The sequence below is a fragment of the Equus asinus genome, chromosome 12 (assembly GCF_041296235.1).
Source record: "Equus asinus isolate D_3611 breed Donkey chromosome 12, EquAss-T2T_v2, whole genome shotgun sequence".
NCBI classification, from domain to species: Eukaryota; Metazoa; Chordata; class Mammalia; order Perissodactyla; family Equidae; genus Equus; species Equus asinus.
In genome coordinates, this window is record NC_091801.1 from 32,872,485 (window position 1) to 32,888,132 (window position 15,648).

The window sequence follows — 15,648 nt, forward strand, 5'->3', positions numbered from 1 at the left end:
AACCAGATAAACTAGAATCCTCACTGATCCACTTCTAGTAGGAAAAAAAAAAAAATCAATTAAGAGATCATTTGAAAATCTAATAGCACACTGGACCAATGTCATATCTTCCTAATAAATAAAATGAAGAGTTTTTAGCAATGCATTAAAACCTCATTTGCACATGGGGAAAATCATGATATTAGGAAAATGTTAAAGAAAACTTACCACTTCTTCATGTCTACATTTTCTCACATTAATTCCATTTATCTGAAACAAAAAGAAGAGCATAGTTTCGTGTGGTATTTTGTGAACTGACTTTATGTTTTGGTTGCACACAGAAAATAGTGGTAAAATGCATACCTGTAGAATTGCATCCCCAATAAAGAGTAACCCTGAAAGTTCCGCTGTGAATGGAAAAGGACAGGTGATTATGCATTGACTATTTTCTTCATACAAAGTTTTTTTAATTAATAAAGTCAAAAATGATAAAAGGAAAATGTTAAAGATTTCATATGAATAGCACCTTAAAAGATCCACAGGAATACAAATGCAAAAACTATTATATGATTCAGCCTAAATATTGAAACACGTGCTGAAATATTTCTATTTAATTATACTGTCTCAAGTCTTACAATTGCCAAAAAGTAGTCACTTTTCTGGATGGATGACTAAATTTTCTCATTACTTATAATTTTAATACATCTATGAAAAAGTTTAGCTCTAGACATTGCACCCATCAGCTATGGAATCATCTCCAAATTTCTTTTTAACATTTCATTGTCTGACTGACTTCAGTCATTGAAATAGTTATTTTAAATCTTCAGTGTTTTTCCCAATGAAATTTCATATGAAAGGTTGAGTTAAATTGCACTTGAGAAGTGAAAAATATATATATCTGGAATTGCCTATATTTCATGTGACTTATCATTAGTTTTGTTTGTACATTTGTTTGTTTAATGAAAATAGTGAAAAGTTATGCAGTCTCTAATTTATACAAGTTGCATGCTCTGTTGTTGTTCATCCTTGCTCTCCTGTGAGAGAAGCCCTCACCTGGAGTAACAAAGGGTATAGACTCAGGAATCAGACTCAACCACCTACTGCCAGGCCATGAGGAACCAAGAGCTAGTCAATCACATACTAATGCATTATTATTAAATATCATCTTATTCTTCAATAACAATGGCTTACAAAGGAATGGCTACTACATAACTCTCTTAATACCTTACCTCTTTGTTCCTTGGAGATTTTTGAAATAACAACTGGAATGTTATGTTCTGCTCCCCCCTGAAAGAAGAAAATCATATATTGTGCTTTTTAATATCAAAAAATAAAAATGCAGCTTTTAGGTAGGAAACCATACAGGGTATGAATAGTATGTTAATAGATGCCAGATAGAATTAAGATAAATTTGTGGAATTTCTTTACCAAGTAGATAATGCTCCCAAGGAACTTATCTACCTGTTTAGAACTTCCTCCAAGAATTAATATAGTTGACTTTGAAAGTTTTCATTTTTCAAATACAGATTGGTAATGCCTTAAATAAGCATTGTCTTCTATGTGTAGCAGTGCTGTCCATTGTAGAAATTCTTATTTAGGATTCCAAATATCCAATAATTATGCATTTTTATTATCTGGCTAAGTTGTTCTGTGCTGGTGACCAAGCACGGACCTCTTTGGATGCGAACTGACTAGAGAGATCTTCACCTGCACAAATGGATACAAAAAATCGGAGTGTGGATATGCTTGATGGGGGAAGGGTCAACTGCATTTCCTTAATTAGTATGAGATTCCTCTTCGTGTGAAAGCACATACTAAGCAATTAACAGAATAAAATAAACTGGCAAAAATATTGCAGTAACATGATGTCTAACTGACCAAATGAGAATGAAAAAAGAAAAGAAGTAAGCTAAACTTATGTAGGAGGAAATAAGAGAAATCCCTGAAATAACTGCATAAACATTCTATATCTATATTACAGATTTGAGAAAGTTAAAAGTAATAGTTGAAAAATCAAGTGCAGTAAAGGTAATCAAATCCTGTATTAATTTCTTCATTAAATAAATCAAATAAGTGCATAAAATGTTACTTAAAAAAGATGGGTAGCACTTTTAACATAGGATAGTTGGCAAGATAATCTAAATTTCACTGGGGTTTCTCTATCTTCAAAATAAGTATATCTCCTAAGCCTTTGTTTTTTCAAAGACAAAAATTATTTTATTTATTTTTTAAATTTCTGTTTTTTATTTTATTTATTTATTTTTTTGATCAAGATTAGCCCTGAGCTAACATTTGCTGCCAATCTTCCTCTTTTTGTTGAGGAAGACTGGCCCTGAGCTAACATCTGTGCCCATCTTCCTCCACTTTATATGTGGGATGCCTACCACAGCATGGCTTGCCGAGTGCTGCCATGTCTGCACCCAGGATCCGAAGCAGCAAGCCCCGGGCCGCCAAAGTAGAACATGCGAACTTAACCACTGCGCCACCAGGCTGGCCCCACAAAAATTATTTTAGAATAGATGTTTTTCCATGAATGTCCATTTTTAACTCAGAATTGTCAATACACTTAAATACAAGATAGACAATAGTTGTTAAGAAAAGTAGTAGTTTTTAACTTTTTCTTGGCAAGCAGTCCTTTCTATTTCTGGACTATTAAGAACCATGATAAATAAAACGTTGAAAACTGTCTTCCTCAGGTTGCAATTTAAACACACCACTCATTTCCTCTTCTCACCATTTCCCAACCACCCACCCTCACTATCTTGGAAGAGAGTCTCTGGCATCAGCTACAGTGGCTCCTAACTCTGCTTTTGCCTTTTATTCTGGGCATCCCTAATGAGCACTAATCCTGATCAAAGGGATAGTGATTTGTGACTGACAGTGCGGTGGGAATGAGTGCTTAGTTAGCACACAGGAAACACTGAGTAAAAGGTCACTATTATCCTAATGCAGTCTATGGATTAAGATTTATGAACAAAATTAGAGAGAAGGAAAGTGGTTTATTAAGAAAAATTCATTCTAAGATACTTAAAATTTACTAGCTGGGAGTCTACATTCCCATTCTCCTATATTCTCTTCTATTCTTTCCCCTTTATACTTAGCAGCTTCTAACCTCCTAGTATCTTTATTCACTTCTTACATTCATTACTTATTTTCCTTCTCCTGCATCCATCCCTAAATAGAATGTAAGTGCCATGGGGGCACTGGATGTTTTTGGTAATTTCTTTTTTGTGAGGGATTGGAATTGGCCTCCCCAAGATGTGTCTCTTTGGCATGAAGATTGTTTTGAGCTGGTTACTTTTAAAAACTGCAGACATGAGAGAAACTCTGAAAAGTAGAAGTTACCCTTTGTAAGAGACTTTTACATTTGTAAGGGAAATCTCCACCTGTAAAGGTGTCTCCTTTTCTGTACCAGGAAGAGGGAGATGACCTTATCTCTAAAAACTCTTATCAATGTGGAAGGCAAGGACTTAAATCTGCATAGTAACTTTACTCTTGTTTACTGTACTTTTCTTGTAATCTCCCATAACTGACTCCTCCCACCCCCAACATCTTCCTTTCTAGCTGAAGATGGTATTTAAGATGAGAACCTCCACCATTTTGGTGAGTTACTCAGTTTTCATGAGTCTCTCCCATGTATATGTGTTATAAAGCGTTTTTTAATTTTCTTCTGTTATTCTGTCTCATGTCAATTTAATCTGTAGTCTGACCAGAAGGACCTAGAGTGGGTAGAGGAAATGTCTTCCTCCCCTACATTTTGTACATTGATGTAATCCCTGTGCACAGAATAATGCCTTTCTTTCTTATGTTTGAAATATTTGTTGAATGACTAAGCGAATAAATAAATGAAGTCTAAGGCTTTTCCATGTCTAAAATTATTTTATTCTTTAAAATACGTTGCAGAGTGATTTTAAGTAGAAGCTAAGAAGGTGTACAATGAAATCAAATACCCATGGTCACTGATATTTCTAGAGATACCTGCAAATTAGAAAGGATTTTAAGAATGCATCTCTATTTCTCAGAAGAAAAAGCTGATTAACTAAAAGGAATCATCCACTGATCAAGCTTAGGTAGTATAAAACAAGGAAACAAAATCATCCAGACATTGAGGTTCAGATACTTTGGGGCAGAGAACACATTGCTTATGTCACTCTTATCTGTGTGGCTGTCATCAGAGTGTTCTCCTTCAGCCGTTTGTGCTTGCCACAGTTTTCCCTCGTGGCACTACTGAATCCAAAGACTTTCTTAGTGTTTATGTTGTAATGCACGTTACCATGGAGGACAGCGGGAAACCTCTCCCTGGGGTCTGTCTAGAGAAAAGGATTTTGATATAGCAATTTTCTGAGGGTAAACTCATTAATCCTATTCTTCCATCAGGACTGAGATTTAACAACTATCTGCTAAAGACAAGATATAACCAACCCTTATTTTGTCAATATTTTTCTTGTTTATGTAAAATTTCTCTTAAAATTTGAATGGTTTAGTCCGAAGGTTGTTATTTGATTTCTGGAGCTTTATAATCAGACATCAGTGTAGCCACCCCTGACACAGGAAGGGTTAATAATCACTGGAAAAGGCTTGCCAACAAACTGTGACTGAGAGGTGAGAAGGCCGGTCAGCCAATGACAGGTAAGACCTCCAGGGTGGGGCAACCTAAGAGAGGCCCGGTCGTCTGGGGGCACAGATGGAGACATGATATCCATATTGGGAGCAGGAGGGGCCGTTGCCTAGGATACCTTGCATGCTCTGAGATGAAAATATATGAGCACAGCAATAACATGATAATATCAAAACAGAGGCCGAGGGAGGGCTTCTTGAGAAATCACTAAGAATTCTTGGCATTCGCTAATTACTTCATCCAGAACACCTGTGTATGTTTAACAGCTGTAAGCTATGTATATATTGAAATGCTGGTTATAATAAACTCAGAGTGGCCATCAGCCCTCTCCGCATCTATCCTGATGTGTACATTGGATTGTGACACCGACAATCAGGAGCTCTGAGAGAATGTTTAAATCAACTTCAGAAAATGACTTTATTAATTAGGTAGCAAATTTTAAGACAAAATTCAGGAGATAAAGTTGGAACTTAAAATCATAAGACTTTCATTTATTGTATGAAATGTGAAAGGAGTCCAGCTCTATTAAAGTTAATTAGATGTCATTCTGGATCTATATGGGAAAATTCAAGATTTTCCAGGAAGGAATCAAATAATATGATTCACTGTTTAAAAGAGGTGATAGGTTTGTTGTTACACTTATAACGAAAACCAAAATCCTTAACAACCTCCGTCCTATGGCCTCAGCCTCCCTCTGCAGCTTCATCCTGCACCTTCATCCTTTGAGCGCTAAAGGACATCAACTTATACTGTCCCCTCTGCCTGGAGTGCTTTTTCCTTTTACTCTTAACCTGGTCAACTCCTACTCATATTCAGGATTTCAGCACATGTCCCCTTCATCAGCATCTCCTGATATGAAGGAATTCACTTTTGTAGCACTGCATCAGGATTGTGATTTACATTTAGATACATCACAATGTGATCAATATCTACTTTCCCACTGGAGTGTAAAGGACCTGAGGTCAGGGCAGGGTTTCCTTTACCATCTTCTCCCAAAACTATCCCTAGGCCAGGGTGTGTGGCTCGGGATCATGAATTAATTATGCTTTGTAAAAAGACTGTGACAAAACTGAATGGTATATGTTTTAGTATTTTCTGGGATGCACGTTAGAATGTCACCTCTCTTTCCCTAATCTTGATTTTATACCAGAACAACCAAGCTCAATTGATTTTTCATAGCTAGCTTTGTAGGAACCAGGATATAAAGTCCCATCTAAAGCATTTTGAGTAGGACTGTATACAATGATTTTAGCAGTATAACTGTGAAATTCTGCCAAATCAAACCCAGAATGTTTTTAGAGCATTGAGATTCTTGCCAAATAAGTTTTTTTAATTCAGCGTTTTTATTGGCTCTGGAAAAGAAAGATGCATAGACTCCACCAAAATATATCCACTTAGCTTAAGGAAAATACTTGTAAACAGCTAATAACAACACAGCGATGAGGGTTAAGAGCCCAGTGAACAGGTATAGGAGAGGCAGCTAAGGCAGATCCCCTGAAAGAATAGGGACAGCTATCCTTATCCGTTCGAAGCCTATACTTAGCAGCCAGAATCTCTTAGTTTGGTTTTGGCAAAAATTAATAGTCTTTCCCACACATTGTATGATTGCCTTCATATGAAAGTCTGAAATAGGGAAATCTATGAGACAGAGAGAAGACTTGTGGTTGCTTAGAGCTAATGCAGGAGGACAAGGAGATAAAGGGGTGATTGCTAAAGGATATGGGTTTTTTCTTGAGTTGATGAAAATGTTCTAAAATTGACTGTAGGGATGGTTGCAAACATCTTTGAATATAATAAAAATCATTGAATTGTACACTTTAAATGGATAAATTATATGGTATGTGAATTATATCTCAATAAACTATTTAATTAAAAAAAATAGTGGTCTTTCAAAAGATAATTGGTCACTGGTTTTAAGTGATTCTTGGGACCAATCCATAATCTTCCAACTAAGCTTTATTACCTGCCCAGTATGCCCCTCTCTTCCTAATGGAAAGGTAATATCCATGTTGTCTCTGATGAAAACAAGTGAATCAGACTCAAGAACAAAGAACAGGGAGACAGAATAAAAAATATATGTGAATGTGTGTATGTACTTATATCAACATACTTAATATGCTACATGATTTTTAAAGACCTTTGTCCTGAAATCTCTAATAAATTAAAAAGTGGGAATTTATTACAGCTACTATGAAGACACATACTTTTATTTAATAAATTTGATACAATTAATACCCTACCCTTGATATAAAGAAACTGAGGACATTTTCATCCATTTATTTCAGTTTTAAACAAACCAGAGTGTGAATAATTTAGAGAGGAAACATTATGTGTGTTCCCAAGTAATAAGCTTAGAGATAATTTATTCTATGTTTTGTAGCTATAGAGCATAGTTATTAAGAGTAAAGATTTTGTCATGAGCTTTACATGGGGTTGAGGCCCAGCTCTGCCACTTACAACTATGGGTAAATTATTTAACCTCTTAATACTTAATCTCATTGTTTGTGGAGGGATTACAATAGCTATCTATTTTGCTGCATAGAAAAGAGCAAAGGAAACAAAATATAAAGTACTAAGCTGAGAATCTGGCACTAAAAGAGCAGATGATAAATATTAGCAATTATTGTTCATAAATGATAACATTTTAATGGTAATAATAATTATAACTTCATTTTTGATTGCTGCAAAATTAAAGCTTCCATATAGAAATCACTTTGATCACAAGAATTTCCTTAAAAGACATGGATAACTTGCTGTTTATGTAAGAAAAGCTGTGTCTGTTGGAAAATACTCCATAAAATAATTTTCTAGTAACGGTATTAAAAACAACTGTTTTCTAAAAGGTGATTTTTTACATGACGATGACCAGAGGCATGATTTAATGCTATGCAAGTGTATGTTATTGCATTTTAAAAGATATGAAAATAAGAAAAGCCTCACAAGGTCAAGAAGGTGATTTGCTTTAAGGTGATTATCCTTATGATAATTCTTAAAAGAAGAATGAAGCAAAAATACCAGAATGTTGGATCCTATCATGCAAAACTTTGGCAATTATTAGCGATGTAGTTGTGGAGATCCTGAAGTTATTTTTAGAAATGGTTAAGTATTGGGAGGGCCCAGAGGACAGAAATGAGCATTTGAAAGAGGAGTCTACCAGAAGAGTCAGAGGGCAAAAGAGGTGTGAGGGAAAGGAAGGAAGGGAAGCAGGAGCAGCAAAGCTATGAGCAAGAGCCAGAAAATGCCAATAGGAACGGGGGTACAAACTGTAGAAAACCAGACCCACATGCACCATCAATACTAACAAGGGAATCCTGTAGGGAAATTGAGAATATATATACCAGCTCGCCTGATGAATCTGAGAGCTTCAAGGGAAGCATTTTCAGACTGAGAACAGACAGAAATATGTGATTCTAAGTGGAAAATTCAAGGTTTTCTTTGTCGTTTTTTTGGAGAATGACCTTTTGGAATTTTAAAAATATAAATAGAAGAGCTTGACATTTTACTGAGGGGCAAACAGAAACAAAAACCAATACAAGGGAAAAACCGCACAAGTTTGTGACTTCTGAGAGATTTTTTAATCAACGAAGACAAAGCAATGATAACAGGTAGGAAGAATCCTAAAAAGTTGTCAAAAAAGATCCAAAGTTATAGCAGATAAGAGAATGAATCTAAAAAGTAACAACAAGAGTAAAACTGACTTGAATGAGTAAGGCTTCCTCGAAGACTGAGAGCCCTAGAAGTGGGTCATGACTAAATTTCTGAGGAGAAAGCTTGGCAGGCATTTCTCTCTCCTTCGAGGTTCTGGAGGAGAGGCTGGTACATGAAATGTCATTTAAAGACAACAGAGGGCTGCACCAGGTATAAACGTGTGCACGTCATGCCTCCAAATTTCATCTCGTCGTATCCTGGTTCCGTTATGCATTTAATCTTACTAAATTTGCTAACTGCCATGAAAGAATAACTATAACACGAAACAAGAAAGCAGAGAAACAAGCTGTGATCCAGGGATGGGCACACTTCCCAGGCATTAAAAAGAATTTCTTTCAGTTTTAGGAACTGAGGACAAATAGTTCATCTAAACCAGAGGATGGGAAGATGGGAGCAAGAAAGTCAGCGTGTGGCACCTCCTTTCCACAAGACATCTGCTTCACCACGAGCAGCACTGGCGCTAGTCTATTCTGTGCTCAGAGGGCCTTGGTTCTGGGTTTTGTTTTATTATTTTACTTATTTAGAATTAGCGTGGATTTTTAAGTAATTTTGGTCTACACTTTTTCATGGTAAAACTGTTATAAAATGATGGGATTTTAGGAATCTAGAGGATGGGTTTGTCTATGAAGATAAAAGTGCGATTCCTATATTAAATCTCAATGTAATTGATGCAAAAACTCTTTTTGGATGACTATGTCCCAAAGTGAAGGTCTAGAATCTTTGGACATGATTTTAAAAATAATAATTATGACTTTCAAAGGAGAGTTTCAGATTTTGTAAGAAAGGTCTAATAATGCAAATCAAAAATTTTCTTAAGGTAAAAAAAACCAGCAATACTAGGAAGAAAATTAGACAAAATCTGAAAAGAAAATGAATTAAAACAGACAAATCATATTTACAACAATTTAAATCTACTAAAACATTTACTTCATTTTTATTGAATTAATTTTTTTTCTTATTCTTTGGGATTTCAGGAATTCTTTGAGAAGGGAACCCTCCTCAATGTGCACTACATCATACCTGGCATTTGGCCTCCCAGAAAGACATCAAATAAAGACATAGATTTAAATTGTGGAGACATACAACTGCCTCAATCTCTAAGCCACATGCACATTTTTGTCCAAGAAGTTTCAACGTTGTCTCATTAATAAGGTAGAGAAAATAAAAGGAGGTAAAGACTGACATTTATTTCCCCAGCTTGACAGGGGAGTCTCTGGAGAGAGTTGTAACACGGACAGGTGACATTAAGGACTGTGTAGCTTCAGGGTCATCATGCAGCCCACAATCTAAAGCCTTTGGGGCATGATAATAAGTAAAGTGTTAGAATAGATGGTATGTTAGAAGCCTCTCTGTGATGTTGCCTACCGACTTTTGTAGCACTTGGGAGACCTGAGAAATCACCACTATGCACAATGGTGACAGTGGCAGGAAGGTCCCAGGAGCCAAGATTCCTCAGGAGCACAGAGCATGGCTGTGAGTTCTAACAGCATGTGTTAGAGTATTTTAGAGTTTTCTGACCAAAAAGGAGACTCTCTTACCATTAAACCAAATTTAAAAGAAAAAAATGGCGGAAAGGTAAAATAAAAGTTATTGCTGAAATAACAGCACCATGTGTTCTGAGTACAGTGAAATTCGGGAGCACCTGTAGTGTCTTAACTGTATTGGTTAATCCTTCTTTAATTGTCTAACATACACTCTTCCTGCTGTTATCTCCCATCAAGATATTCAAGGTTTTAATAAATAATTTTCACTACAAAACCTCCAGTGTGAGCCAGCAATGATTATTTAACTGAAGTAAATAAGGATGAAATATGTTTATATATTTATGAGAATAGTTTTAGTATTGGCTCAAATTGCTCTATCAATAAATAAAAAAGCAAATAAATAAGTAGACAAATAAATAAATGAATGATCAACGTTAAAATATTAATTCTACATTTAGGCTAGAATAATTTCTTAAACTGTTCATTATATGCATTTAATTCTCAGCTCTAAAGCAAATAGTACAAATAGATAAACATAGTAGTTTATCCAATTCACATATGAAAGGGCAAGGGGAAAAAGGATTTGTAATTATAACATTGCTATTTAAAATAAATAAACTAATAATTATATTTTGAAATACACTAACAGAATGAAAGATTGTTTAAAAAATACCAAAGCAAAAATCAGAGGTAAGTGTTGAGAAAATCAAAGTGGAAAACCTTAAAAGGAAACTTTTTGGGATGAATGGGTAATATTCTAAATAAAAATACTGATGTTTGTATGGCACCAATCAGAGTTCAAATATTACTTTTGTCACCAATATTTTGAATGGAAAATACACACTTATTTGATTTAGAAAATTATTTACTATGTGTATGAGTTTTTTTGTATTGAAACTGAAAATATTAAACTGAAATAATTCATTTGGCAAAATTCTTGATGTTTTAAGATTTGTTTAGGTTAAAATATGGTATTTTAGTAAGGACAAGTAACTTAGTATTATCTAGTTTAAATTATAAATGGAAATAGAAGGAAAAACACAAAAGAACATTTTCAGCCTGAAGGAAATTAATGTAGTTCCACAATCAGAAATAGAGTCAGTGCAGGGTAGGTGAAAATCTGATTTCAAACACAATCAACTCTCAATATTGGATCTTGTACACATTCAGCTTTTGTTCACTCTTCATACACTTTTTACTATCTTTAGTAGTACCCTTAAATCCTTCAAAGCGATCTCAATAAATATCATGACAAAAACTAAAATAGGAACAAAAAAACTTGTCTATTGAATGGTGGAATTCCCATGGCATCATTTCCACATCATATAATCTGTTTTGCCCTTCTCTTTGGTCTTAGTTGATGACAGATAAAGTGAAAGTAAAAAAATATATTTTACAACTAACATTTTATATAGTAATGTTCTTATCACTTGACAACACAGTGCTGTTCCACACCAATGAGTTTTGTGCGTCACTTTCATAATGTCAACTAGAGCTGATATTCACCAAATTTACAGTTTCACTTTCCAAGCTTATATAACTTGACTGTATTAAAATTTCATGAAATATATACCTGAGCTGTATGATTTTCACTCTCCTAAGCAAAATGCCTAACCCAACAATCAAGATAAAGTTAAATTTTATTTATCTATGCAGAGATATACGTTTCTAATGGGTGTTTATAGTCATTAAGTCAAATTTCTAATATTTATATAATTTCCCATCCTTTCAAAGTTTCTGTTTTGTTTCAGTGATAATAAATTGCAGGCGTGGTACTTTTTCAATAGTCAACAATATATGGAAAGAAAAGCCCCTTAAAATTTAATAATAAATGGAAATGAATAATTATGTTCATTTTTAAAAATAAATCAGATGTTAAAACTTGAAATCTATCCTACATACTTGGCATTGTAACACGAGATTTTACTAATTTCTTAAAAGTTAAACAAAAGAAAAAGATGAATAGAACATTGGTAATACTTAACTTGGTATCAGACCTTATTATTGTAAAACTTGTTCTTGCTACATTCACTTACAGGTCAGTATTTTCTACTCTGCCTGGTTAGAGGAAGATACGCACAGTACAACACCATATTTGACATTTTAGATGAAATCAGATAAAGAAATTAATGAGTTATATTCGATGCCAAGTATGGTAAAATTCCTAAATATTTTTCTAAAATTCCTGAACAAAAGATGGGCAAAGTTTTACATCTCAATCCAGATAGTGAGCAATTTGATATAGCCTACATGTCTAATTATTAATCAGCAAACAAATCAAAATACACAAAAATGCAGGCATTACAGTATGGACTTTGTAAGGATAGACTGGAAAGACAGGCTACCTTAATGCTTAATCCAAATCCTCCTACAGTTTGTCTTCTAATGGTCACCGTTCTTTCCTGAAAGACATGAGTTTAAAAGTTGTTAGTGTTTCCTAATACTATATTTACACACCATTTTTCTCCTTTGGGTTTTGTTTTTGCTCTTTACAAAAGAAATATTTTGTTACAGCATAGAGGCTCCAAAGCTTGCAATAAATGGAGTATTTGGTAGTTTTTAAATCAAAGGTTAATTTGTTTATTAACTTCTTTCAATGATTTTTTGGACATATTTTGGAATCTTAACTTTTAAATTTCTTCTCACTTTCACGTTGCATTTTGTTGTCTAAGAAATGACAAGTTTTTGATTACATAAAAATAACTCAATGTCAATGGTAGATAGTATCTTTTTCAACCTAGGTCTTATCTCCATCACTACCAACTCACGTTGCTTATGGAGCTTCAGAGCTGAGCTGGAGGTTGCTGTGTCCCAGCACATACATGATTCATGTGCATGTCTGGGATTTAAACTGCAAACAAACCAGGTTCAAAATGATTGCTTGTTTGAAAAAAGAATGGATTTTACACCTAACTAATAATGGTAATGGGATTATCAATTTCCATCATCAGTTCTCTCTTTCCTTCCACAATGAAGACAATAATTCAATCACTGGAATATGAAACTTAAAAATAGCATTTGGACAAGTCCTTTAATTTTCAATAAAAAATCAATGTTACTCTGTTTTAGGGCAACTTTCTCTACATGATGCATATTCTGGAGTCATGCTGAAGGATTGAAAGCTTTTATTTATAACCTTCTCAATTTATTTATAAACTTCTCCATTTATTTATAACCTCACCTTCTTGAACCTTTGCCTATCCATAAATTTTTAAGACACCACTCTTCTCCCCTTGTACCTGTGATAGATATTTATCTGATATTTGTCTCTGAATCTCCACAAATGCCCAATTCATTTGGCTATATTATCCATTTCCAAATCTAAATACCGCTCTCTTTCTTATAGATGAATTCTCTCCCTCATTCCCTGGCTTTAGAGGAGCTGTGTGGAACATATAATATCATTTTAAATGAACCAAGAGAAAATTTGAAAAACATGTGCTTCTAGTGGCTATTTCTGAATATTTTAGGGTAGAATAAAACCTCATAATTTTGGCAAAGTTATAAGCTACCTTAGCTTAGCCAAGTATTTATATTTTCACAAATAAAAACAAAATAATGTTTAAAGAACAAGATCACCATACCAGAAATTGAAGGTTATTGACTCTTACTTATTCTGAATTAAAGAATAAGCCTTATTTGTTGAAGATTGAGATATAGTTTAAAAAAAACTATTAGTGCTAATGAGTGGCGTTTAATAATATAAATTTTCTTCTTTTAGATCACGTGCTAAGAAATTTCATCTATTTGAAACTACTTATAATTTTTACTCTTTTAACCTGTTATGTAATCATGTTTTCAAGCCAACATTAAAACTATATTTATACAAATAAATTTATAGATGTATTACAATTTATGCAAAGCAAATTGAAACATAAAACACACTATTCATATTAAATAATACAGTAAACTCCATTTTTTTAATTCATAATCCGACTGTTATATCCCTCCCATTGGCAGAGTCACAAGCATGAGAAGATTTGGGGTTTTAGAATTTGTATTGCAAAATTATGAATATAAACATACCTGCATGTACAAAAGCAAAAAGGAAGGTGAACCCATGCATTACACATATACAAAATCTAATTTAAAATAAATATTTTTGAAATGTCCTTTTATTGAACAGGACAAGAGTAATCTGGTAAATTAATTAATATTTTATTACTTTTCATTAAAGTATTAAGTAAAGGGAAGCTATACATTGCAAACAATATTGGAATTGTAGTCAGAGAATCCATAAATGACTCAAATATCCACAACTTAATAAGTTTGGCAAATTACTTAAGTCCTGTGAGTCTCTGTTTCCAAATTTATAAAATGGTCATAAAATAATACATAGTAATTTGATACATAAAAACACATAGTAATTTGAGGGTTAATATTTGTGAAAGACTTTGGCATGTAGTAGACATAATAAACATTAACACACACACATACACACACACACTCTCTATTATTCTAGACAGGAATTCTTGCTGAATAGTCACTTAAATATCTAATTAATATTTACCCATTTCACTTTCCAAAATTTACAAAATATCTTAAATACTGGAAGAATCAGACTCAGGAATTGGTCAACTAAATGGACATGTTTATTCTTATAAAACAGACAGGCAAGTGCTGTTACAATACTGCCTATCAAACTAAACTAAAGCTCTTGGATGGCAGAGCTATTTTCCTAATTCCTTTTCTGAAAGGAATAAATACTTGATTCCTTAGAATAGTATCAAAACCAGTGGTGCAGTCAGCTCAGACAACCTACATCAACTGTATCAAAATAAAGATTTCAATCTATCAAAGCAAATACATTTTAATTAGCTAATGGCATCACCTACGTTTTCTAGAACATTTTGCATGGCAGTCTTTAGCCATGAGGGCAATTGGCGAGTAAATTCTATTAAGCAGGCAAGTGTGTGCTGAAACACTGCTTTTCTTTGAAGAAGCAGCAAGCACGCCAGGGTTGTCAAAGGCTTATGCACTGCCTTTACTCACTGTCTACCAGGCTGCCTTCTGATCTTGGGTAGAAAATATTTAGAACATATTCCAAGTCAAATACAAAATTGCTGATACGAAAGGAGTTTGGAGAGACTACAGAGTCATCAGAAACTGCTGAAAATCTCAGCAGTAGCACTTATTTTAATGTTTAAGAAAGGTAGGAGAGATGGGTAAGACAAATTACTTTCTGTTTTAAAACCAAAATTTTAAATTGGTCACTGCAGGAAGCAGGAAGCATGAAAAGACAATAACTGTTTTTCAGTATGGCACCTTGCTGATATTCTCCCCAACTGTTTGTATGTTTGAGTTAGCTGTGCTCTCTATTCTCTTTCCATCTCTTCACATCTGGTTTCCTCTCCTGGCCCAAAAATAAAAGGAAAAAATAGGCAATGTTAATGAATTGTTTCAACTGCTGACCTCATCAATCAGAGACTATACGTGGAAGCTGATCTGAACATGTATTTAGTTAACGCATCTTGAATATCACAAGGCATTGCCTAGAAACAAAGCCCTGTCCTTTGGGAAACCAATGTATTATCAGTTATTTTATTTCTTAAAACACAAAATCTAGATGAGTGCTCCTATACACTCACATTTATAAAAAGCCTTTCTTTAATCTTCCTATTCCTTACAAAATGTAAAGGAAGGAGCCCAAAATAAAATTAGATTATACAAAGACATGCTGTACCCCTACATAAAAGGCATTAATGTTACCCAAAAAAGCTTGTTTTAAATGCCTAATGTGCCTTATATAAAAATATATTATCTCTTATGCCCTCTGGAATATTATATTTGAAATACTCTATATCTATACTGTATAAATGATATGGGAACTAAAATATACCTTATCAAACAAAAATGTGG

At 33.9% G+C, this 15,648-nt stretch overlaps 1 protein-coding gene across 3 annotated transcripts in view; it reads right to left on the minus strand.

Moving 5' to 3' along the window:
* SNTG1 (syntrophin gamma 1) overlaps window positions 1-15,648 on the minus strand; it is an 852,347-nt gene that overhangs the window by 275,405 nt on the left and 561,294 nt on the right. For all 3 annotated transcript variants that reach the window (XM_070481301.1, XM_070481302.1, XM_044744142.2), the window contains 4 exons: window positions 12,135-12,191; window positions 1,209-1,266; window positions 343-386; window positions 208-249 (listed from right to left, as the gene is read on the minus strand). In XM_070481301.1, the coding sequence (XP_070337402.1) occupies window positions 208-249; window positions 343-386; window positions 1,209-1,266; window positions 12,135-12,191 (201 nt within the window). The remainder of the gene's footprint in view (window positions 1-207; window positions 250-342; window positions 387-1,208; window positions 1,267-12,134; window positions 12,192-15,648) is intronic.